Source organism: Choloepus didactylus, chromosome 5 (genome assembly GCF_015220235.1).
Source record: "Choloepus didactylus isolate mChoDid1 chromosome 5, mChoDid1.pri, whole genome shotgun sequence".
Taxonomy (NCBI): domain Eukaryota; kingdom Metazoa; phylum Chordata; class Mammalia; order Pilosa; family Megalonychidae; genus Choloepus; species Choloepus didactylus.
The window spans coordinates 39,963,863-39,991,223 of record NC_051311.1 but is presented as its reverse complement, the minus strand read 5'-3'; the positions used below and the strand labels follow the sequence as shown (position 1 = coordinate 39,991,223).

The 27,361-nt window shown below is 38.5% G+C and overlaps 1 protein-coding gene across 1 annotated transcript in view; it reads left to right on the top strand.

Annotated features, from left to right (window-relative positions):
- The first annotated feature begins 11,980 nt into the window (after positions 1-11,980).
- Positions 11,981-27,361, top strand: part of LOC119533942 (zinc finger protein 398) — a 53,135-nt gene continuing 37,754 nt past the window's right edge. The window contains exons 1-2 of the mRNA XM_037835905.1: positions 11,981-12,322; positions 15,894-16,289. Of these exons, the coding sequence (XP_037691833.1) occupies positions 12,299-12,322; positions 15,894-16,289 (420 nt within the window). The 5' untranslated portion in view covers positions 11,981-12,298. The remainder of the gene's footprint in view (positions 12,323-15,893; positions 16,290-27,361) is intronic.

Below are 27,361 nucleotides of genomic sequence, written 5' to 3'. Positions count from 1 at the left end.
GGGAGGCAGGGACAGAAAATATATTGAAGAATCAATGTCCACAATTTTCCCCAATTTGATGAACGCTATAAACCCACAGATCTAGGAAACTCAGCAAATTCCAAGCAAATAAATATGAAGAAAAACCATACCAAGAAACATAATAATGAAATTTCCAAAAACCAGTGACAACATGAAAATATTGAAAGCAGCCAGAGGGACAGAAATAAGAATAAGAGCAGGCTTCTCATCAGAAACTATTCAAGACAGAAAACAATGGAGTGATATTTTTAAAGTACAGAAAGGGGGGAAAAAAAACCTGTCAACCTAGAATTCAATACCCAACAAAGATATTGTTTTTAAAAAAGACAAAATTAAGACTTTTTCCCTGTAAAGCAAAGCTGAGAGAATTAATTTCCATCAAATCTGTACTACAATAAATTTTAAAGGACTTCAGGCAAGGGGAAAATAATGTCAGATGAAAATTTAGATCTACACAAAAGAATTCATAGGACTAGATATGGTAAATAGATAAATAAACAGAAAATATATTTAACTCATGTTTAATATCTTCAAAAGATAACTGAAATTTAGAGCAAAAATAATAACTATGTATTATGGGCTTTATAGCATAAGTAGAAGTAAAGTGAATGACAAAAATAGCACAAAGGACAAGAGTGGAAAGTGAAAGTATACTCATGCAGGATTCTCACACTATACATGAAGTGATATAATATTATCTGAAGGTAGGTGTCATAAATTAAAAGTGTATGTGGTAAACCCACTAAAAATAAAACTAAGAGTTATAGCTAATGTAGTGGGTGAATAATGCCCACCCCCTCCCAAATTTATTTCCACACGAAACCTCAGAATGTGGTCTTCTTTGGAAATAGGGTCTTTGCAGATTTAATTGGCTAAGGATCTCAACATGAAATCATCCCAGATTTAGTGTGGGCCCTAAATCCAATGACTGCTGTCCACATGAGAAAGGATAGGCAGACTTGGACATACACAGCGAGATAGGGAAGAAGGTTATGTGAAAATAGAGGCAGAGATTGGAGTTATAAAATCACAAGCTAAGGAACACCTGAAGCTACCTAAAGTTGGAAGAGGCAAGGAAGGAGTCTCCCCTTGAGCCTTGTAATAGTTAACTTGGCTGGGTTATGATGTCCAGTTGTTTGGTCAAGCAAGCACTGGCCTGATTGTTATTGTGATGGTATTTTGTAGATGGATTTGCACCTATAATCAGTTGATTGCATCTATAATCAACAAACGGATATTGCCCTCAGCAATGTGAGGAGTCTGCTCATCCAATCAGATGGAGGTCTTAAAAGTCAGTACTGATGATTTCAGAAATCAGAAAGAAGAATTTCTGCCTCAAATTCAGTCAGCCAGCTTCCCCAGGGGAATACCTGGACTGGCTAGACTTTACAATCACTTTCAATAGAGAGTCCAGCTTGCGACCTCCCCTAGGATTTCAGACTTGCTAGCCCCCATAGTTACGTGAGCTAATTCCTCATAATAAATGATTATTTATTATTATATATATATACATATACATATATAACCTTTCCACTCTGTTTCTCTGGAGAACCCTGACTAATTCAGCCCTTCAGAGGGAGCAGAGCCATACTGACACCTTAATTTCAGACTTCTAGCCTCCAGAACTGTGAGAGAATAAATTAATGTTTTAAGTTTGTGGTAATTTGTTACGGAATCCCTAGGAAATTAATACAGATAATAAGCCAAAAGTGAAGATGAAATGAATTCATAAAAATACTTAAGGCAAAACCAAGCAGAAAAGAGGAAACAAAGAACAGATGGAACAAATAGAAAACACAAAATGTGGTAGATTTCATTTTAACCAGACTGATAATGTGGTCTAAATACCCATTTAAAAGACAAAGCTTGTCAGATTGGATAAAGAAAAGAAAGAAAAGGAAAGAGAAGAGAAGAGAAAAGAAAAGAAAAGAAATGTGTTGCAGCCCATGAAGGCCATGCCAGTCCAGAGGCCAAAGAAGACAACGAACATTTTCTGATACATGAACTTTTATTCAGGGCTTACTTATAGGGTGAGAAGTTGTAGAGAGATCATGACAGCTCTCTCAGGCTGGGCAGGTATTGCAGTCACAGGGAAGTTGACCATGCAATGCAAAGAGGACAGCAAGCCATTTATAAGGGTTTAAGACAAAGGCATTCCTAAGGGTGGTGGGAGCATAGATGCAGGAACAGGTCACTCTGATCTGAGGAAGGACTAGAATAACACTTGAACAATTACATTTTGCTCTTTTTGTGAGACTAAGAGCCTCTCACCTCCTGCCTGCTTCCCATAAAGTTACATTTTAAGGTCAATTTACCCTTTTTCTCTTTACTGGCTTACAAAGACAATAGGTTAAACATTAGCTGCCTAGGTCATGTAGACTGCTGTGCACCAAGATCTGCAGGCCTGTTTTGCTTAGGCCATGGGCTGCCACAATAGGTTATAGTTATATGCAGTCTACAAGAACATTACACTAAAAATACAAACTTGGCAGGTAAAAAGATGCAAAAAGTAAGTCTGGCTGGTTATATAAATATAAGAAACAGTAGATTTCAAAGTAAGGACCACTACCAGGGATAAAGATGGATGTTTCACAAAGATAAAAGAGCCAATTCATCAAGAGGATGTGTCAATCCTCAATATGTATGCCTCTAATAATATCATTTCAAAATATAAAGAAAAACTGATAGAATTGAAAGGAAAAATAGACAAACCCACAACTATAGTTAGATGTTTTAGCACTTCTCCCTCAGTAATAGATTGAACAAGGAGTCAGAAAGTAATTTGCTGGCAATGTAAATTATTACAAAAATTTGGAGGGCAATCACAGTATTAAAAATGTAAATGTTCTTACCCTTTGAGTCATCAAATTCACTTGTGTTCTAGAGAAACAGCGTGTGCCAGACAAGTGTACAAAGATAGTTTAAGCATTTTTTATGAGTGAAAAATTGGTAACAATCTAACTATTCACCAGTAAAGAAATAATTATACAAATAATATATCCATTTTATGGAATATTTTTTTCAGGTGTTAAAAGAATGATATGGAGCTAATGAATTAAAATGGAATGATCGCCATTGTTATTTGGAAAAAAAAACATATCTCAGAACTAGATAGATAAATTGGTGGGTAGTCAGATAAATAGAATGATCTCATTTATGTAAAAATAAAATTTCATGTGAATGAATTTATAAGGCCTGAGAATATAAACAGTTGCCTATGGAGAGAGAATGGAAGTGGATTGGGGGAAATGAATTGGGACTTTGAGTTTGTACTCTCCGTGTTTCTCCATTGCTTGAATTTTTAAACCACAAACACTTATTCTCCCAAAAAAGGATCATATTTTCCCAAAAAAAGATCTCTTATAATGATGTCCTCCTAGGCTATTTGCCATACAAATATCCTTGAAAAGATAGTTTGGGATAAAAGCTGTCACAAGATGTGGAGAAACACCATGGAAATTTTCCCAACAAAAATTCACATAAACCATAAAATATAAAGGGGAATATCCACTTTATGTGGTTGATGTGAGGGTTTAATTAGATGATTGTGTAAAGTGCCCAAGAAGTAGTAATCACTAGCTAAACGTTTGTTTCCTTACCGTGTTTACTAATTGCTGGTTTTAATTTTTTCAAACCTCATTTGTCAAGTTTCTGAGAAGTCATTTAGCTTACTCACCTCTCTAATCTTCTCCCACATTTGTGATGTACTCCCCACATGACGACATTTTAAGATCCAGCAGTACTGCACTACTTGCAGCATTCTGTGCTAATGCGCACTTCTGGCTTTGCATTGCTGCTCATTCTGCTTTTCTATCTCTCATTTCCAGGACACCTGATAAGTTCTATTTTTCCTTCAGACTCAGCTAAAATGTTACCTTCTCCTGGAAACCTTATTGACACCCCCAGGACAAAGTAAAATTTTCTTTCCTATATACTACTTACTACTGCTTTTCATTTCTTGTTTATATCACATAATTACACATTATGCATTGAGTTGAAGTTACTTATTTTCTTTTCCCTCCACCCCTACTCCACTTTCCACCTCGAAGAATGGAATTATGCCTTACTCTACTCTTTATCCCCAGTACAATATCTGGCACATGGTAGGCATTCATAAATGATTCTCACCCCAAAAAGAAATGTCATAATGTCAGTGATGGTTGATGACTTCCCAAAGCAAAAAGTTGCTCACCAGTTTACACTTGGCAGTAAAAGGAGAATTTTGTACATTTTTGAATGTTTTGAATTGCAATATCTCCTCAGTGAAAAAGTCTTCAGCCATCTCTGATCTGCAGACTCTTTCTCTTTATTTTATTTGGCTAATTTCGTATTAAAGTGTGGTTTAAAGACCACAAAGGAGATAGTATAGCATAGTAGAGCTTGGACTGTGAAGTCAAAGAAACTTACTTTTAAGTCCCAACTTGTTCACCTCTTATTTAAACTTTGAAATTATTTAACCTTTTAAAGCATATTATCTTCGTTACAGAATAGTTGAGAAGATTAGATAATATAATACATGTAAAGTACAGAGTACAGTCTCTGACATTTGGTAAACATTTAATAAATGTCAGTAGTTTTTGCTATTAGCATATCATAGAATGGAAAAAGGACTTAATTTTTTTACAGGACTAGAAGAAAACATGTAAGAAGTTTTTATGGTCTTGGGGTAAGGAGGCAAAAAACAAAAATTGGAAGCCATAAAGGGAAACATTGAGAGATCTGATTATATTAAAATAAACTTTGGAACATTGAAAGACATGGTTAAAAAATGAAAGTTAGAGCTACATATTGCTGGTGGGAGTATAAATTGGCATAACCTTTCTGAATAGTAATCTGGCTATATGCTTCAAGAGCCTAAATAAATCCCCCTTGCCCAGTAATCTCCCATTCCCAGCAACTGATTCTAAGGAAACAATCTTATTTCCCTATTCTATGGAAACCATAAAATAAATATTTATGGACAAATAGACTCATCTTAAGGTTTTTAGTGGTGAAAAACTTATAAATAAATGTATAAATAAACTGTATAAATAAATTACAAAACACTCATATAATAAAATAATATACAGAAATATGTTTTAGAAGAATAGTTGATGCTCTGGAAGGTGTTCGAATATATTAAGTAATAAAGGCAGATTTTGAAAGAGTATTTATGATTACAAGTATGCTAAAAAAACCACAAATATACATAGAAAAATAAGCCTCGTAGGACAGATACCATTCCAGTTTGCTAATGCTGCCATTATGCAAAATACCAGAAATGGATTGGCTTTTATAAATGGGATTTATTAGGTTACAATTTACAATTCGGTGGCCATAAAAGTGTCCACCCTAAGGCATCAACAAGAGGATGCCTTCACTGAAGAAAGGCCTATGGCATCTGGAACACCTCTGTTAGCTGGGAAGGCACGTGGCTGGCATCTGCTGATCCTTTGCTCCTGGGTTGCATTTCAAAATGACTTTCTCTGGGTTTGTCTCTTAGCGTCTTCAGTTCCTATGCAGCTAAGCATCTGGGGGTCCTCTCTTAGCTTGTCTCTCAGCTCCTGTGCATTCTTGCTTGTTCTCTCAGGGTGTTCTCTCTAAGCATCTGGGGGTGCTGTCTTAGCTTCTCCAGGGCAAACTCTGGGCTAGCATCTCCGAATATCTCCAAGCATCTCCAAGCGTCAGCACGTGTTGGCTCTTAGGTCTCTTAAATAGTCCAGTGAACTAATCAAGCCCCACCCTGAATGGGCTGGGTCCACACCTCCACAGAAATAATTTAATCAGAGTTTTCACCCACAGTTAAGTGAGTCACATCTCCATGGAAACACTTAATCAAAAGTTCACACCCTAATCAAGACTAATAAGTCTGGCCCCACAAGATTGCATTAAAGAACATGGCTTTTCTGAGGGACATAATATATCCAAACTGGCACAGATACCAAAATGCTAAAAGTGGTTATCTCTGAAAAGGATGATAATTGGTGACTTTGTCTTCTTTATACATCTCTGTATATTTTAAATATTCTGCAAAGCACAAGAAAATAATAACAAATGTGAATGGAGAAAGGCAAAAATAAAAAGTAATTGTGCTAATCTCAGAATTTTGATAGCCATTGGTAATAAAATTAAAAAATAATTTCAACCTTTATAAATTACATAAATATGAAAATATTTAAATCATTGTTAAATGGCATCCATAATTTCATTTAGCCTAAATGGATAAGAATCACTTGGAAATTTTCATTTATAATCACAGTGTTCAGACCACTGTCACAATTGCTACATCTTTCACATACACCTAGATGAGGACTACATTGATATTTGGCTTTGAGCTCAGAGTTTGACTAAACCTGCTGTTCAGCTTTGGCTTAGGCCTTGGTCATTGCAAGGCTGAATAGTTGAATGTTCACTCAGCATTATTTCTGGCATTCTCAGACCTGTTCATGAGTAATGATAGTGTGTGTTTTAGTCTACTAGGCTGCCCAAAATGTAATATACCAGAAATGGGCTGGCTTGTAACAATGGGGATTTATTAGCTTACAAGCTTACGGTTCTGAGGCTGTAAAAATGTCCAAATCAAGGCATCATCATGTGATGCTTTTCCCCCAAGACCAGCTGCCAGTGCTTCTGGATTCCTCTGCCACATGGCCAGGCAAAAGACTGCCTCAATTGGTTTCTCCCTTCTCTTCCAGGTTTTGTTGTTTTCAGCTTTTGGTTTCCTGGGCTTTCTTTCTGTGTCTTTCTCTCCATATTTATCCTGTAAATAAGAGGATTAAGATCCACCCTGGACATACCCCAAATGGATAACCTAATCAAAAATTCCCACCTACAATAGGTTCACACCCACAGGAATGGATTACTTCTAAAAACATAATCTTCTGGGATCAGTAAAGCCTCCAAACCATCCCAATGTGATTGTGTGGGTTACCATTATATCACATCAGTGCCACAATCTTCAGATAAACATGGAATGTCATTCATGTTCATTGTTAATTTCTGAATATACCCTTTTACATTCAGGTAGTCTAAATTCTAGATGAAACTTGAGTACAAAGTCTGATGATGTGTTTTATATGTTGAAATTCTAATACTCAGTTGAAGTATATATGAATGTATTTCTAATATTGCAAAGACAAATGCTAAAATAATTGATTTTGTGTAAAAAAATTATAAACTTTAAATAAATACATTGACAGTTAATAGGCATATTACAAGAGAGTTTGTTAGCCAGATAATTTTAGAAAGAACATTATATTTTTTGAGATATACAAAAATATAAATATCACTGGACAAAATAATAAAGATTTATATAATAATTCTAATTATTGTAGAATTATTTGGTATGATTGCATTCATAACACCAAACAAAATAATCTTTGGAAACTAACATTTAATTATTTAATTCACTTTAATCCAGGAATCTTAAAAGAAAAAAAAAAAAGCTCTGATTATAATTCTTCACATATTAGAAGGATAAATTAAAAGCAGAATGTCAACTTTACTACCTCGAAATTTCACAAGGAGGGAAAAAAATTCACGTACAACACACATATATGATAAATCATCTTTGATTTAGAAATGACTGAAAATACAGAGGATGGGAGGATCTAAGATGGTGGCATAGAGAGGAGTGGAAGCTAGTTAGTCCCCCTGGAACATCTAATAAACAAGCAGGAACAACTAGTAAATAATCCAGAATAACTGTGAGGGGACAAACATGACTGTCCACTCATCATACACCAACCTGAATTGGGAGGAATGCCCAAGATCACAGTATAAAATCTGTAAGTAAAAACTGCGGATCCAAGCCGGGAACCCCCTCCCCCCACAGCCCAAGTTTCAAAGCCTTGTAGTGCTAGAGAGCAGCTCTCTCCCAGCAAGCGAATATACCTCAGCTGAGCTCCAACTGGGGTTTTAATTAACAAACATGGACTGCTCACTATGAGCTATGAATCCCCAACAAGCAGACAGAGGCTTTGGGTGACGACTGACCTTGGAGAGCATGAGGGTGGCTGCAGATTGAAGGTGGCTTTCTGTCCCTGTTTTGGCTCAGTGGAGAAAGCCTCCGCCATTTTCAGTTCCCAGTGCTCTGACCCAGACAAGGGTGGAGATTGCACAGGCAGAGTCTATTCAAATGCCAACGAACTCTCCCTAGGGGGGTTAACTTCCCTAAGAGGAAAGGGGTGGGGCCCAGCTCTACTACCTGCCTTCCATTCAGAACCAGACCCCAGAGCCGGGGGGAAAACAGTGACAGGCCACACCTCCTTGCACCAGTCTGGAGCTACAGGTCAACAGGCACCACCTGCTGGGCAGAAAAGCACAGTGACCTGAAGCATCACAGGGTGTACCAATTTTCTAAGACACACCCTCAGGGAAACCGGATACTGAATATTTCTTCCTTCTGGGACCTGAGCCCATTCTGGTCTGGGAAAACCTGATTGGGGTAACCAAGGAAACCAGATGCCTAGACAACAGAAAACAAAACGAAAAGCAAGAATGTACCTGTCATTGGTGTCCCAGAGGAGGAAGAGAAGGGAAAAGGGGCAGAAGCAATAATAGAGGAAATAATCAATGAAAATTTCCCGTCTCTTATGAAAGACATAAAATTATGGATCCAAGAAGCACAGCGTACCCCAAACAGAATAAATTTGAATAGGCCTATGCCAAGACACTTAATAATCAGATTATCAAATGTAAACATAAATGTAACAGTAATGTAGGTACACTGAACAAAAGTATCTATAAACATGGTTGAATGAAGAAGGCTGGGACAAAGTGGGGCACCAGAAGCAAAGAGGAAAGATAAGGCTGGGACTGTATAACTCAGTGAAACCTAGGGTGCTAAACAATTGTAATAAAAGGTATAAATATGTTTTTACATGAGGTAGAACAAATGAATTTCAACATTGCAAGGTGTTAAAAAGAGGGTGGGATTGGGGGGAAAATACAATCAATGCAAACTAGAGACTATAATTTACAGAAACATTGTATTATGCTTCCTTTAATATAACAAAGGCAATATACCAAAGCTAAATGCATATGGAGGTGTGGGGAATAGGGGAAGAGTATGGGACTCCTGGCATTGGTGATGTTGTCTGACTCTTTATTCTACTTTACGTTAATGCTATCTTTCCTTTTGTTGCTTTTTAGCTGTCAAGTTTTGTTTTTTGTTTTGTTTATTTGTTTGGTTGGTTTTCTTCTCTCTCTTTCCCTTTTCTTTTTCTTTTGTCTCTCTGCCTTCTTTGACTCTTCCTCCTTTGTGGAAGAAATGGAGATGTCCTTATATAGTGGCAATGGTGCTGAATACACCATTTATGAATACATAAATATGTGACTATACAGTGAAACGACTGTTTACTTAGGATGGAATGTATGGTGTGTGAACAAAACCATCTTAAAAGAAATGGGTTGACGAAGAAACCTTAAGGGCACTGTATTGAGTGAAATAAGACAGACACATAAAGGCAGATATTGCAGGGTCTCACTGACATGAACTAATTATAATATGTAAACTCATAGACATGAAATATAAGTTACCAGGATATAGAATGAGGCTAAAGAATGGGGAGTGAACTTAAATGTTCACTAGGGTGAACTTAAATGTTAGGCAATGGACAGGGGTGATGGTAACATGTTGTGAGAATAACTAACAGTGCTGAAAGGCGTGTGAAGGTGGTGGAAAGGATAAGCTCAGAGTCACATATGTCACCAGAAGGAAAGCTGGAGGTTAAAAGATGGGAATGTATAAAACAGTGAATCTTGTGGTGGACAATGTCTGTGATTATCTATACAAATATTAAAAATCTCTCTCATGAATTAGAATAAATTTATGACACTATAACTAGAAGTTAATAATAGAGAGGCATATAGGAAAAAATACATACCTATTGCAAACTATATACTACAGGTAGTAGTATTTTAACATTTTTTTCATCAACAGTAACAAATGCACTATACCAAAACTATGAATCAATAATGGAGGGGGGTGTGTTTAGGGGTATGGGAAGATTTGAGTTTCCTTTTCTTGTCTTTATTTCTTTTCTGGAGTAATGAAAATGTTCTAAAAATTGAAAAAAAATTAATTGTATTGATGGATGCACAGCTATATGATGGTACCATGGGCAATTGATGTACACTTTGGATCTTTGGTTAGTTGTATGGTATGTGAACAATCTCAATAAAAAATATATATATATAGGATGAAGAAAAGGAAAAATTTTAGAAACAAATGAAGTACTCAAAACACACACATATATAAGTATATATATATAGAATAAAAAATATACATATAGGATGAAGAAAAGGAAAAAGTTTAGAAACAAATGAGGTACTCAAAACACATTTTATTCTCTCTGAACAATGGACTATACCAGTATGCTTTAATAAAACAATTCCTGATTGTTTGGGATCTGTGAAGGCTAATATTTTTAAAGCTTGTTAAATAATTGGTTTAGACTGATAACCATTTCTAACAGTTAAAGAGAAAGGATTTTTGATACTCACTCGTATTAAATGTAAATATTATTTCTTTTAGAAAATCTTCCTAAACATTTTCCTGATTTATATTCTGCTATGCAAAAAAGCTAATCAAATTATTAAATATGTCACCATAATATCTGGTATATCAAACATTTGGACATGAAGAATCAATCTTAATTTTTTAAGTTTGAAAACATGGAGGATTAATCAATTCAACTGGTCTTCTCCTTTCCTTATATGATGAGAGCTTTCTAGGTCTAACATAGTGAATCTGATTTTGAGAAATAATTATGCAATGGGTAATCAGTAAAGAGAAATTTATGAAATTGCCATTGACGGTGGAACAAATTTGGTGAAGGCTATGAGCCCAAGTGTACTACAGGTTGTTCACAACCTTCAGTTCTACATTCGGAAAATGATTTTAGCTTACATTTGACCAAAATGTATATTCAGGCCTACCTCAAATTAATAGCCCATATATAGACAAAGTCTAAATATAACAGTATGCTCAAGAGCTCGTGCCTGAACACATTATTTCTTGTTTTTAGATAATCTATTTTCGGTAGCTCTTATATTTTTGTTACTTATAGATACTTTCATTGTCATAGGCATTGCCTTGATTCATTTGTTGAAATATTGGTTTGGGAGAACTTCGATTCATATTCAGCATGTCTGCAATGAGGATTTTGCAGGAAAATCAGGGTTATGTGGTTGTCCTACTACAACATACACACTCTTTACCTGACACACACACCCTCCATAGGGTTTCTTTGTCCTTGCCTCTCCATTAGCACAAACTCAACAAACCGTAACCTCAGGCTTTATCTTTGCCTGACTCCAAGAATTCCAGTCCTCAGAGAGCCAATAATCTGAGATGTAAGGAAGACTGTAGAATCGTTCTGGTCCTAACACTGGGACACTTGGAATGTGAACCATATGACGATGGCAGCCACATTTATAATTCCTGCAAATGATAAACGAATTCTTCATTACATATTTGTGCCTCTTGGTCACTCATTCTAACCCACAGATTCACTTTGGCTCTAGTTTTCCATCCGATTCTCCCATCCCACTCTCCAGCTAAGCGCATTTCCAACTTTCTAAATTTGGCTGCCCTCTGGGTACACGGATTTATTTCCCTTTGGTAAATGTCTGATTATGGGGCCTCTGCGAAGAAAACAACTTCTCAGAATAACCCCTAGTTCGCTGTTGGGGCCTATATTACAATCCGTTGAACACTCTCAAAGATATGTAAGAAAACAGAAAAAAACACTTCAGTTCAACAAAACCACACACAAAAACAGAAGCCAACAATACCGGAAGGGGCGCATGCTACCCTAGGCAGTCCTTGGGGCCGAGGGCGCACGTCGGGAGCGTGCTGGGAGCGCGGGGACGCGCGGCGCTCCGGGGCCAGCAGGGGGCGCGCTGGCAGCAGTTTGCAGTGCGACGCTAGCCTGAGGCGCGTCTAGGCAGGAGCCGTTCCCAGGGTGCACTCGGTGCCCACAAAGCGACAGCTGAGTGGCCGCTGCGGGCCGAGTGCGGCTGAGCCTGCTTCGCGACCTGAGCTCCAGCTGGGTCGGCCGCTGACCCAGCCCAGAGCCTCTGCCGCTCCGGAACGCAGCCGGACACGTCCCTGCCCGCCCAGACTGTCCGGTGCAGACCCGGGTCCGACAGTCCCACGCCAGAGCGAGCAGCGGGGAAGGAAGGGCCGGAGCCCGCAGCACCGCCTTCGGAGAGGACCGGGGGGCCGACCCTGCGTGTGGCCGCGCGCGACGGCGGAGACTCCCCGAGGTCCAGGGCGGAACAGCGCAGGGCCATGGCCGAGGCGGCTTCGGCTCCGGTAAGGGCGGCCCGCGCGCGGAGTGCTGTGAGCCGGGGAGGTCTCGATGTCTACGGCTGTGCGACTCAAACCTTGGAGAGAAGGAGGGCGGGAAGCTGGAGGCCCTGTCAGGGGCGCGATGGCTTCCCGGGAAACCGGGGTGGCAACCCGAGCGGCCGAGAACAGGCGCCTTCTCTCAGATGTTAGACCAGCCAGTGGAGGGAATCTCGGCGCTACCATTTCGCCTGTCGCACACGGTTTTTGTAGTTGCAGCTGGCCCGGGGGAGGGGCCTGAGTGATTGGGTGTGAAACCCTCCCCCATCAGGGATAGCAGCTAAAATTGAGCGCTGCTGAAAAGAGAATTTACCCTTTGGCCCTCACCCTGCAACCCCCGATCTTCCAATTATGAAGTCCAGGGATTACTTGATTTGGAGGTTTTAAGCGGAGAGATTCTTTTACACTATTCGAAGAGTGCCTTGGCCTGTCATAAATGGGGAAGTGTTGTTTGTTTTGTTTTCTAATCACTCAGCCATTCCCACTGCTCTGGAAGCTGCCTCAGAAAATCATTGTCACTACCTGAGCCTTACACAGTCCATACGTGTGGTGGTAACAGTAAAATTTGTGTTGAAGCATCTCCTCCCACCAGACTTCCTGCGGACAGGTGTCCCTCGTGCCTCCTACGTAATATACACAGGAGGCCCTCCATAAATATTTGCTGAATGAATGACTGGCACAGGCTCTAAAGATGGAATTAGCCTTATCTGTGTATTTATTCATTCAGTGAATGTTTACTGAAGGCCTACAGTGTGTGCCAAGCCGACTACCAGTTGCTACACAAGAACCATTTAGAATAAGAAAGGAATAGTCAAGTAACATACGGACTGAAAAGTATTCATTGGATTTGCCAACTGGGAAGCTTTTGGTCACCTCGAGGAGATCCATTTTAGTAGATCAGGAGCCAGACTGGTTCATTGGGCAGTGACTGGAAAGTGAGAAAAGGAAGAAATTTGACTCTGAGGGGGTAGGGATGGGGGCACAGTAGCAATGGGTGGGGAAGTAGAGCAGAGGGGAAAGCCATGTGTACTACTAGAACTATTTTTCACTTTTCCAATCTTTTTTTTTTTTTTTAAGATGGCAAAGATGATCATGTGTCTACACTAGCACTATCCATTAGTGCTACATGGGAGCCACATGTATAACTTTAAATTTTCTGGTAGCCATATTTAGAGTTAGAAGAAAAGATGAGTTGTAATGATATGCTTTATTTAACCCAATATATTCAAAATATTTCAATGTGTAATCAATATTTAAAAATTACTAATGAGATATTTTACATTTTTTTCCATACTAAGTCTTCAAAATCTCGTATCTATTTTATACTCACAGCACATTTCAACGTAACTAGCCACATTTCAAGTGCTCAGCAGCCACATATCGCTAGTGGCTACCATATTGGAATATCTATTTTATGGAGAAGAATCAGAAGAGTTTGAAACATTGAAGATAAAAAAAAGAAAGGAACAATGTTCCTATAAACTTTTTTCCCCTGAGAAGGAAAGAAGGAAGTATGGATAAAGTTACTGATAAATTTGAAGTGGGAAGGGGTGTGAAAGGAAAAGAAGAGAAAGTTGAGACTCTGATTTTATCGTGGAGGCCAGATAATTTCCTGAGAGTGAGTGGGCTTCTTGGAGTGGATAGGGCCTTACTACTCAAAGTGTGCACCCTGAATCAGCAACATCAGCATCACCTGGAAGCTTGTTAAAAATGCAGAATCTCAATTTTCCTCCCAGCCCTACTGAATCAAAATCTGCATTTCAATGAGAGATGAGCTTGAGAAGCATTGTACTAAAAGTTTAAGGAAAGTGCTGAGGGTTTGTAATAGCCACTTTATGGAATGGGATAAGAAGCATAGAGGGCATCAGGCAATATTGATGTCCCCACTGTGAGTAGAGATCATTTTTGTGTGTTGATGCTAGTTTACACAGTGATGTGATTTCTTTTAATAGGGCTCACCAGCCTGCTTACAGAAAGAGAATGAGAACATTTGGACTGTTTGAAAGTTGGAGGTTAGCTGAGCAGAAAGATAATGGAGTGAAGGGGTTGAAGGTGGCTGAAATGATCATCCAGGGAAGAAAGCAGAGCCAGGAACAGGCTGATAAACCAGGAAAAAATGGAATGGTTAAGGAACTGGAGCAATTAAAGGGATTGCAGACCAGATTAAATGAGAATAAGGGAGTGGGTGAGCCGGAAAGATGGGAAGTTGTGGTCAGGGAATGCTTTATCAAGTTCATAGAGTTAGAAGGCTTCGTAGAGGTCATTCTAGTTCAACCTATTTGTTGTAGGACTTTCTTCCTCTTATACCACTCCTTAAGTATCATCAGTAATGGAGCAGCCTGTATTTTCTTCGAAAAATCTAGTTTAAAAATTATGGGCCAAGTTTCAGTGGCTGAGAGATTTCAAATGGAGTCAAGAGGTCACTCTGGTGGACATTCTTAAGTGCTATGTAGATAACACCTCTTAGGTTTTAATGTATTGGAATAGCTAGAAGTAAATACCTGAAACTATCAAACTCCAGCCCAGTAGTCTGGATTCCTGAAGACCACTGTATAACAATGTAGATTACAAGAGGTGACAGTGTGATTGTGAAAACCAGGTGGCTCACACTCCCTTTATCTAGTGTATGGATGGATAGTAGAAAAATAGGGACAAAAACTAAATGAAAAATAAGGTGGGATGGAGGGGATGATTTGGATGTTCTTTTTTGCTTTTATTTTTTATTCTTATTCTGATTCTTTCTGATGTGGGGAAGGTGTTCAAGGGTAGATTGGGGTGATGAATGCGTAACTATGTGATGGTGCAGTGAACAGTTGATTTTGCACCGTGGATGACTGTCTGGTATATGAATATATTTCAATAAAACTGAATTTAATTAACAAAAAAAATTATAGGCCAAAATTTGTCTGTCTGAAAATTCCATATTTTGGTTAGTTCTTCCCTCTGGAGTAATACAGTATGATATTAAATAAGTCTGTTCTACCTTCTGCTTTATAACCCTCAAATATTTGAGAACACTTGTGTTTCCCCCAGACTCAACAGTCTCAAGTTTATTAAGATAATAATAATAATTTGTAATGACTATTACAAATTGTGGTTTGTAACCAGGATGGTAGAAAGGGCCAAAACATCAGTATATAAGGGATTTATCAGAGGGCACTAACTGAGCTCAGTGAAACCTGAAATGGATCTCTGCAGCTGTAGGCCTTTTCCAGAGTAGAAGATGCAGCAGCAACCTGAGCCTCTGGATGACTGGCTCCAGGGTCTTATATCCTAGGGAATATACCAGGATCATTCTTAAGGATCCAATTTCACACATTCACTATCTTACCTAATTGATCTCTGAATCACCAAAGCAATTCCCTTGGCTTTTTGATGCCAGTGAACTTTAGAAAGATGAGTCTTAAGCCAGGCTGTAGTAAAACTATATTTAGATTAATCTGGTCTGGACAGTTAAGCAACCCTTAACTGATTTTAGTTTGGAATTAGGGTTCCTTCTAACATTCAATGTCTTGTCCCATCTCTTCACTACATGCAGACTTCTGAATGGGACTCCGAGTGCCTTACTTCCCAGCAGCCCCTTCCTCTTCCCACACCTCCAGCAGCAAATGAGGCACATCTGCAAACAGCAGCCATCTCCTTATGGACAGTGGTGGCAGCTGTGCAGGCCATAGAAAGAAAGGTGGAGGTCCACAGCCGGCGACTCCTACACCTAGAAGGGCGGACAGGGACAGCAGAGAAGAAGTTAGCCAGCTGTGAAAAGTCAGTGGCTGAGCTTGGGAACCAGCTGGATGGCAAGTGGGCCATGCTGGGGACTCTGCTGCAGGAGTATGGGCTGCTGCAGAGGCGACTGGAGAACTTGGAGAATCTGCTGAGAAATAGGAACTTCTGGATACTCCGGCTCCCCCCAGGTATTAAAGGAGATATCCCAAAGGTAATATCTTCACTTCTGGTTGTAAAATGGTACTGTTAGATCTTAGACAAGTAGTAAAGGGTATTATGAATCAATTACTTAGATATTTTTATTTTCTTTAAAATGTCTTAAACTGTCTTAGGCCAAGGGAACCATGAAGTTTACCTATTTGGGAAGTATTCTGTGTTCAATTTAGTGTCCATTTGAAATATACCTTTCATATTGGAAAACTCTTTCCAGTCCAAAGTTGGTCACCTGGCAGATGGCTTTTTCTCTTTTGCTTTATCCTACACATTACCTCTGTATCACTTGTTTTTTCATTAACCTGTCTGCTTAAATTGTGGTGTAGAAACTTAAGTTAAATATTATTTAAATCAATCAGTTTTAATTTGTTGGAAATTCTGGTAGAAAAATTAGAGGGAGGACAAGATAAAGAATGTAGAGTGAAATAGTTAATATAAAGGTTTTGGATTGTCTCTGGGTCTAATGTTGATATAGATCCTGTTCTTTAGCATCTTTTGCAGAAGAGTGCCGCAGTGCTGGGGCCCAGCCCTTTTGGAGGGAATAGCTCATAATACAAAAGGAAATAAACATTACTTTTAAGTTATGGCAAACAACCTTGAGGCAGCTAGTTTCCAAGCATGCCGTTTTTTACTTACTCATTCATTGAACAAATATTTCTTGAACACTTATTATTTGCATGGTCTACATCCTGAGAACACTGAGTGAACATTTTGCATAAGCTTCCCTACTTTCCTGGAATATACATTTTGGTGGGAAAAGAAGCACAATACAAACAAGCAAGAAAGTAAATACATATAAGTGCTTCAATAAAAATAAAATGAAGTACTATTTGGGGATCTCTTTTAGATTGGATGTCAGTGATAGTCTTATAAAGAAGCTAATATTTTAAGCTGAGACTGAATGATGAGAAGGACCCAACCATGAGAAGATCCAAGGAAGAGCTTTCTGGGCAGAAAAAAAAAGCTAGTACAAAGTCTCTAACACACAAACAAACTTGGAACACTGAGGGAGAGGCAAAAGGCCATTTTGTTGGTAAACAGTGGATGGCTAGAGCGATGATTGGAGAAATGGATAGGGGACCAGATTAGTTAGGGCAGTGTTTTTCAGCCTTGGACTGTAAATGACTGTTATGTACAAGGCACCTGAAGGGGTTTTAAAATCTTCATGGGCATCATACCTATGGATTTGACTTAACAGATTCAGGATGGGGCCTAAGCATTAATATATATATATTTTTTTAATTTTTATTGAGATTGTTCAGATACCATACAATTATCCAAAGATCCAAAGTGTACAATCACTTGCCCCTGGGTACCCTCATACAGCTGTGCATCCATCACTCTTAATTTTTATTCAATTTTTAGAAACTTGTCATTACTCCAGACAAGAAATAAAGTGAAAGACGAAAAAAGAAAAAAAGAAAAGGAAACTCTAATCCTCCCCTATCCCTAACCAACCCCCCTCAATTGTTGACTCCTAGTATTGATATAGTACATTTGTTACTGTTTATGAAAAAATGTTGAAATACTACTAACTGTAGTATATAGTTTGTAATAGGTATATAGTTCTTCGCTATATGCCCCTCTATTATTAACTTCTAATTGTATTGTCATACATTTGTTCTGGTTCATGCAAGCGATTTCTAGTATTTGTACAGTTGATCATGGACATTGCCCACCATAGCATTCAGTTTCATACATTCCCATCTTTTGACCTCCAACTTTCCTTCTGGTAACATATATGACTCTGAGCTTCCCCTTTCCACCTCATTCACACACCATTCGGCACTGTTAGTTATTCTCGCATCTTGCTACCAACACCCCTGTTCATTTCCAAACATTTAAGTTCATCCTAGTTGAACATTCTGCTCATACTAAGCAACCACTCCCCATTCTTGAACCTCATCCTATATCTTGGTACCTTATATTTCATGTCTGTGAGTTTACATATTATAATTAATTCCTATCAGTGGGACCCTGCCATAATTGTCCTTATGTGTCTGGCTTATTTCACTCAGTATATTGCCCTCGAGGTTTTGTCATCAACCCATTTTTTTTTTTTAATGTGGTTTTGTTCACTCACCATACATTCCATCCCAAGTAAATAATCGATGGTTCTCTGCATGGTCATACATTTATGTGTTCACCACCTTCACCACTATCTATATAAGGGCATCTACATTTCTTCCACAAGGCAGGAGGGAGAGTCAAAGAAGGTAGAGAGGCAAAAGAAAGAGGAAAAAAAAATGATAGCTAGGAAGCAGCAAAAGGAAAAATACCCTTAAATCAAAGTAGAATAAAGAATTAGACAATACCACCAATGTCAAGTGTCTAACATGCCTCCCCTATCCCCCCCTGTTATCTGCATTCACCTTGGTGTATCACCTTTGTTACATTAAAGGAAGCATGATACAATGATTCTATTAGTTACAGTCTCTAGTTTATGCTGATTGCATCCCTCCCCCAATGCCTCCCCATTTTTAACACCTTGCAAGGTTGACATTTGCTTGTTCTCCCTCGTAAAACAACATATTTGTACATTTTATCACAATTGTTGAATACTCTAGATTTCACCAAGTTACACAGTCCCAGTCTTTATCTTTCCTCCTTTCTTGTGGTGTCTCACATGCTCCCCACCTTCCTCTCTCATCCATATTCATAGTTATCTTTGTTCAGTGTACTTACATTGTTGTGCTACCATCTCCCAAAATGGTATTCCAAACCACGCACTCCTGTCTTCTATCACCCTGTAGTGCTCCCTTTAGTATTTCCTGTAGGGCAGGTGTCTTGTTCACAAAGTCTCTCATTGTCTGTTTGTCAGAAAATATTTTGAGCTCTCCCTCATATTTGAAGGACAGCTTTGCTGGATATAGGATTCTTGGTTGGAGGTTTTTCTCTTTCAGTATCTTAAATATATCACACCACTTCCTTCTTGCCTCCATGGTTTCTGCTGAGAGATCCGCACATAGTCTTATGAAGCTTCCTTTGTATGTAATGGATTGCTTTTCTCTTGCTGCTTTCAGGATTCTCTCTTTGTCTTTGACATTTGATAATCTGATTATTAAGTGTCTTGGCGTAGGCCTATTCATATCTCTTCTGTTTGGAGTATGCTGCACTTCTTGGATCTGTAATTTTATGTGTTTCATAAGAGATGGGAAATTTTCATTAATTATTTCCTCTAGTATTGCTTCTGCCCCCTTTCCCTTCTCTTCTCCTGGGACACCAATGATACGTACATTACTGTACTTTGTTTCATCCTTGAGTTCCCGGAGATGTTGCTCATATTTTTTCATTCTTTTCTCCATCTGCTCCTTTGCGTGTATGCTTTCAGGTGTTTTGTTCTCCAGTTCCTGAGTGTTTTCTTCTGCCTCTTGAGATCTGCTGTTGTATGTTTCCATTGTGTCTTTCATCTCTTGTGTTGTGCCTTTCATTTCCGTAGATTCTACTAGTTGTTTTTTTGAACTTTTGATTTCTGCCATATATATGCCCAGTGTTTCCTTTACAGACTCTATCTCTTTTGCAATATCTTCTCTAAACTTTTTGATTTGATTTAGCATTAGTTTAAATTCCTGTATCTCAGTTGAAGTGTACGTTTGTTCCTTTGACTGGGCCATAACTTTGTTTTTCTTAGTGTAGGTTGTAATTTTCTGTTGTCTAGGCATGGTTTCCTTGGTTATCCAAATCAGGTTTTCCCAGACCAGAACAGGCTCAGGTCCCAGAGGGAAGAAATATTCAGTATCTGGTTTCCCTGAGGGTATGTCTTAGAAAATTGCTCCACCCTTTGATGCCTGGGGTCACTGTGCTTTTCTGCCCAGCAGGTAACGCCTTTTAGTCTATAATTCTTGACTGGTGTGAGGAGGTATGGCCCTGTTCCCCCAGGCTCTGGGGTCTGGTTTTGAATGGAAAGGGCCCCACCCCTTTCCTCCTAGAGAAGACAGACCCCTCAGGTGGAGGTCATTAGCATTTCAATGGTCTTGCTCTCTGCTTATGCTGTCTCCACCCTTCCCCAAGTCACAGCCCTGGAAACTGAATATGACTGGGGCTTTCTCCACTGAGCCAAAAAAGAAACAGATAGTCTCCTTCAGACCGAGTCCAAGGCAACCCTCTGGCTCTCCAAGGTCAGTTGTCACCCAAAGCCTCTGTCTGTTTTTTGGGGCTGCGTACCTGCAGTGAGCAGTTCACACTCGCTACTTAAAACCCCAGTTGGAGCTCAGCTGAGCTATATTCACTTGCTGGGAGAGAGCTTCTCTCTGGCACCACGAGGCTTTGCAGCTCGGGCTATGGGAGAGGAGGTATCACGACTTGGTTCCGCAGGTTTTACTTACAGATTTTATGCTGTGTTCTCGGGCATTCCTCCCAATTCAGGTTGGTGTATGATGAGTGGATGGTCTCGTTTGTCCCCCCGCAGTTATTCTGGATTATTTACTAGTTGTTTCTGGTTTTTTGTAGTTGTTCCAGGGGGACTACTTAGCTTCCATTCCTCTCTGTGCTGCCATCTTGCCCCGCCTCGGCCATGTTCTTTTAATCCCTAAGCATTAATATTTTAAAGTTCCATAGATGATTCTAATATGTGACTAGGGTTGCAAGCCACTGACATAAGCATTTAAGACCAAGGTAAGGGGGGTGAATTTTATTCTAAGTGTAATGGGAAGAAATTAGAGGACTTTAAGCACAGGAATCATATCTGGTTTATATTTTAAAAGAATCACTTTAGCTCCTTCGTGGAGAATAGATCGTGGGGGCAAAAACAGAAGCAGGGAGAAAATAAGACAGCTGTAATAGTTACGGGAATGCAAGTGTCTTGGATGAGTGTAGCAGTAGAGGAGTTGGAGAGAAGTGGACAGATTTAGGATGTTTTGAAGGTAGAATAGATGATAGGACTCATTGATGGAAATTAGGGAATGAGGAATTAAGGACAATAATTATAAATTCACTGTGTGGTAATGTACTTAGAACGTACTATTCTAAGTGCTTATTTTAAAGCATATAGTTCTCACAAGAACCCTAATTTGCCCAAGATCATATATAGTTAATAAATATAAATAACAAAGTTTTATTTCAACCCCAGTTGGCTCTAGAGCATATTCTCTTAACCACTTTAGGTTTACTGACTCTTGGGCTTTTGGTTTGAGGAACTAGATGGATGGTGTTGGCATTTACTGAAATAAGGAAGACCTTGGATAAGAATGGCCTTGGGAGTGGGAAGGAATTAGGAGTTCTTCTTTGGTAGTGTTAGGTTTGAGATGCCTATGATACATTCAAGAGAGATGTTAAGTGGACTCTGGAGCTCAAGGGAGAGAGAAATATTTGGGAGTTTTTGACGTATGGATGGTATTGTAAGTCATGAGACTGGGAAGTGATTACTTTGGGAGAGAAAGTGGATAAGCAAGAGAAAGAGTCTCAGGACCAAGTTCCAGGGGTAGCAGGAGTCAACAAAGGAGACTGAGAAGTGGCTAGTGAGGTAGAAAAATAAAATAGGGAAAGTATTGGTGTTACAGGGATAAGGAGAAAAAAGCATTTCAAGGACAGAGTTGTCACTTAGGTTGAATGTTACTGAGAGGCCTAGAAAAATGAGGATAGTTAATATGCTTTGGCAACTGTGCTGGTTTGGATCTGTTATGTACACCAGAAAAACCTATGTTCTTTTAATCCAACCTTGTGTGGGCAGACTTAATGAGGGTGGGACCTTTTGATTAGGTTGTTTCCATGGAGATGTGACCCCACCTATTCAGGGTAGGTCTTAATCCCCTTGCTGGAATCCTCTGAGAGGATAAAAAGCAGAGACATTTTGAAGAAAGTAGAAAGATGCTTAGAAAGAAAACACCCTGGGAGAAGCAAGAAGGACCCACAAAAGAAGCTAAGACAGAAGCCCAGAGACATTTTAGAGAAAGCCATGGAAATCAGAAGCTAAACCCAGGAGAGGACCAGCAGACTCCGGCCATGTACCTTTTCATGTGACAGAGGAACCCCAGATGTCATTGGCCTTTCCTCAGAGAAGGTATCTACCTCTTGATGCCTTAACTGGGACATTTTCATGGCCTTAGAACTGTAAATTGGTGAACTAATAAACCCCCATTGTAAAAGCCAATCCATTTCTGGTATATTGCATTCTGGCAGCTTTAGCAAACTGAAACAGCAACAAAATAGTCCCTGGTTGCCTTGACAAGAGTTGTTTCTGTGGAATGGTGGGAATAGAAGACTGAATGGAATGGATTGAAGAGTAAATGGGAGGAGAGAAAATGGAGAGAATTACAATTAAACAACTCTTTCAAGTTTTGCTGTGAAGAAGAGCAGAGAATGAGACGGTAACTGGGAGGGATTTTAGAGGCAGACTGATCGAGAACCTTGCCTACAATGTGTTTTATTTGTGAATCTGGGACCCCCTCCAGAAGTTCTTTCAGATAATTTAAACTTAATGTTTGCTAAGAGTAGTAGAAAAGAGTAAGTTAGAGTTACTTATTATCTTTCCTAGGTAAGTGCAAAACTTATCCATCTTCAACTCCTAAATAAAATATGAAATAATATGTGATCCCTCTTAAAGATTTCTTCATGAAATTAAAATGTATTTAATTCTAGTCAAAATATATTGAGGACTTAGTAGATTGAAATATAAGAAATAAACTTTTGCGTCTTTGCTTTGTTGGAAAAGTCCTTATTCTGCCCTTACTTTTGAATGCCAAGTTCCAAGTTCAGAATCAATTTCCCTCAGAATTTTAAAGGCATTGGCCTTTTGTCTCCTAAAATCGAATGCCATTGATGAGAAATTTAATGCCAAATTGATTCTCATTTGCTTGATTTTAAATCTATTTTTTTCTCCCTGAAAGCTTTTATTATCCTGTATTTATACTTGTTTTTCTAAAATTTATTAAGGATGTGTCTAGGTATAGGTCCTTTTAAATTTGTGTTGAGTACTTGGTGTGACCTTTCAAACTGGAGTCTTTTCAGGTCTGGGAAATTTTTTTCTATAATTCTATTTTTATAGTATTTCACCCCCTCTTCCCCATTAATTTTCAAGATCTTATTTTCTGCTCCATTTTTTAAAGCAAACTGATTTTTTTTTTAATGAATGCAGTGTCTATTTGAATCTCTCTGAGAATACGTACTAGAAGTTTGTTTGATTTTTAGTTTATTCTATCACCTGAATTGTTTTTCTCCTCTAAGACCATTTGTAGTGTTTATTCATCTTGATGCTGTTAGGTTTTTTTTTGTTTTTTTGAAGTTATTTGCCTTTATTTTATTATTTTTTATTAGAAAAGCTGTAGGTTTGCAGAAAAATCATGCATAAAATACAGAATTTCCATATACTTTGTGTTGTTAGTGTTCTTCAAATGTTTGTTCATATTCATGAGTTGATTAATAGATTAAATTTAGGAAGCTGGCACATTTTCTCTGTCACCACGTAGGTCTGTTTAGCCAATAAAACTTCCCTTTGTAGGAGAGAGCTCTCTCCATAGGTACCCTATATAGGTGGGCTTAACTGTCAGGTGCCCTGGCAAGGAGCAAATAGGCAGTGCAGGAACCACCCAGAGTCTAGAGGAGTAAGATGGTATTCTAAGTTATCAGTACCCATACTAGGATTCCATGCTGTCTCTAGTTAGGCCATTAAATTTCTTTAAGACAAGGTCTCTAGTTTCAGCTTTGGGGAAAATGGCTGCTGCTACTTAGCTCTCCTGGGGCTGAATGTGGATGGTAAGGTAGGCGATCCCCCTATTCTGAAGATGGGCCTTCAAACCTCGGTTTGAAGTAACTACTTTTTACTCCTTCTTATAAATTACTCATCTTTACATTCTGCTCAGCACCTAACGCCAGGCTGAGCTTAAGTATAGATTCTCAATGAAGAATCTATTTTTATCTAATCTTGTTACACAAAAAATTCATGATAGGTTGCAATAAAAATACATATGGTAAAGTAATGACAAAATGGAAATAAAGGTTCAAGATGGACTTTCGGTTCAAGATTGTGAAGTACATGTTTACTTCCCTCCTCTCTCAGAATTCAGTTGAAATGGCAATATGTGACATCAGGCGGGATCATATCCATAACAGTACTAAGAATAAGGAGAGGCATCAGTAGACCAGAGTGTTTGATGTTTGTTTGTTTGTTTGTTTGTTTTTTGGACTGGAGTTTTTGATGAGTTTTTCATTGAGTGACAGGATGGGAGTGTGCTGAGGTCTAAAATTGAGTAGCGAAGCTGCATCTGAGTAGCACAGGAAAGGGCTGCAGTTGAAGAATCCAGAGAAATCCTAAGCTCAGAGATGGCAGATACCTTGAGTAGGAATAAATTTATAATTCTTGTCCACAAAGAACAGAAAATTTAGTTGGGGAGAAAAGGCTGACACAAATGAAGCAATTTGAGAGAAAAAAATAAATTGCTTAATGGTAATGCTAAAGGATATGTTATGTTTATTAAGATTAATATAAGACGTATAAAATACCAGTAAATTTTGATCTTGTAATATATAAGTTAATATCCAAAGCAAACCATGCAAAGACTGGAAAATGGATTGGAGAGGAAGAAAATGTTAGTATTTATTCAACTCTGTTCAAGCTGGTCTTTTCTTTTCTTTTTCTTCCCAGAATAAACTTTCCCTACAGTAGACAGCAATTTATCTGGCATCCACAGGAGAGTACAGCTATTGCTAAGAAGAGCCAGCTCCCCAACTCTGATTTTGTAAACATCAAATAACCTTTTACACCATAACTTTGTTTCCTAAGCAGTCCATTCTGAATGTCAGGCCAGGTGTAACTCTAATATAAACTAAAAATACTTTCATCCTTAATTATTAATCTTTCTGTTGTAAGTTTGCTTGTTTTGTTTTGTTTTTGTTTTTGTTTTTATCAGATCTCCAGAGCCTGAAAACCTCTAGGTGAACTGACAAAACTGGATGTCTAAAGTGAAGGCCCAGACATTGGAATAATAGGGGTGATTCCATCAAAGTGTGGGTCACTAAGAAACACCAGTCGTCCGCCTCTGCTGCAGAAAATAGGATTGTTAGAGGTAGAGAGCCACCAGAATAACACCTACGATCACTCAGAGTGGGGTCAAAATATTCAAATGCTTTTGTCCACTACCACAATGTTCTTAGCCAAGAGATAGGGGCAGCTCAGAGAAAAAATTTGTGTAGCCCAACCCCCACCTCACTCTATGGTCCAGGGAAGCAATTTAGATTAGGTATTGGACCCACATAGAATATGATGACTTTAGGAGGGGGAGTATTAATAGAGGGAGACCAGAATTATAACCAAGTCTCCCTTCTTCCATGAAGCCTTCCCTATTTCAGACAGCACTGAACTCTCTATTGTATGAATACCCGTAGTACTTGTTCATTCAGTAAACATTTGGTTACCACCTATATGTAAAGCACTGTGCTCAGTGTTGGGCAGGCTAGATATGATTAAGACATGGTCCCTGGCTTCAAAAAAAGCATCACATCCTATTGACTCTACCTTGCAGAGCTTGTCCATATCTCTTATCCTCCTCCCTTTGCAGCTGTACCCAATCAAATCCTCATTGACTCTTGCTTGCTCTCACTCAAAAACCTTCCAGTACCCTTCTTTCCCCCAGTTATATAACGCTTGCGAAATTAATATTCTCAAAGTACAGCTAGAATCAGGTTACCTTTTTGCTCAGAAGTCTTCCATTACCAACAAAATAAAATCCAAACTCCTTAGCATGACCCCGTCCTAACTTTCCAACCTTATCTCCCACGACTACCCTTTTCATACCCCACCCTCCAGCCAGATTGAATTGCTTTTGCCCTGTCCATGCCCCATAATTTCTCCTATTTTGGTCTCATTGCCTCCATTTAGAATGTCCTTCTTACTCTTAAAGTCCGGTTCAAAAGTCACCTCTCATAAAGCCTTCCCCAATGTTCCACATTTCAAAATTATTGTTCTCTGAATTTTTACAGCTCTTTAGCCTTACTTACCTTAGACATATAATTTTCTACTGTGTGTTAGATACCCTTAACAGCCTGTAAACTTAAGATCTATCTGATTTATCCTTGAATCCTTCTGTAGAACTTTGCACATGGTAGGTACTCAAATATTTTTTCTGTCACAACTGTTCTTAAAGTATGATCCACAAATTTGAAGGAGAAAATTATTTTCATAATAATATCAAGACATTATTGCATTTTTATGTGACATTTGCACTGGTGGTATAAGGCAATGGTGGGTAAAACTGCCTGCACTTATAACAAATCAAGGCAGTGGTAATAAATTTACTAATAATCCTTATGTTCTTCACCACTATATACTCACAGTGAAAGAAAAAAAAAACCAGTTTCACTTAAGAATACCCTTGAAAAGCAGTAAATTTACTGATTTAATTATATCTCAACCTTTAAGTAACTATCCTTTAAATATTTAATGTGATGACATGGGAAATATACATAATGCACTTCTGCTGCATACTGATGTATGATGGTTGTCTTGAAGACTAGTTGTTGGACAAGTGTTAAAATTGTGAGCTGAACTGATTTTTTTCAAGGAATAGCATATTTACTTTAAAAAATAACTGACAAACTTTGGTTATTTGGGCTTGGGTGTTTGGCGTACATTTTCTTGAAAATAGGCAAAGTTGATTCAAGGAAAACAACTGACAGTATTTATTGTCAGTGTCAATATTCAAGTTTTCAAAGGAAAATTAGAATTTTGGAAAACTTGAATCTGCCACCATGAGCTTGACAGCTTCTCAAAACTTTCCCAGGTCTTTTCTAATGAGATTGGTAGTGATATTTATGATTATGATTTTTTTTATGTTGAAATATGTAAACATTCAGTGAACCAATGCAGATTGTTACAAAATCATACATGGATAAAAGATCCATTAAAAGTGCAAAGTAGACTTGTAAATTAAATTTTAAGGTAAGAAAATACTAAAAGTTCATTGATATTATTTTAGATTCTAATTTGCAACAGAAATTTAAAATTCCCTAGAGGGGTTCAACAGCAGATTGGAGCTGGCAGAAGAATCAGTGAACTTGAAGATAAGACAGTTGAAATCATCCAGTGTGAGGATCAGAAATAAGAAAATTGAAGAAAAGTGAGCAGAACTTGAGTAACCT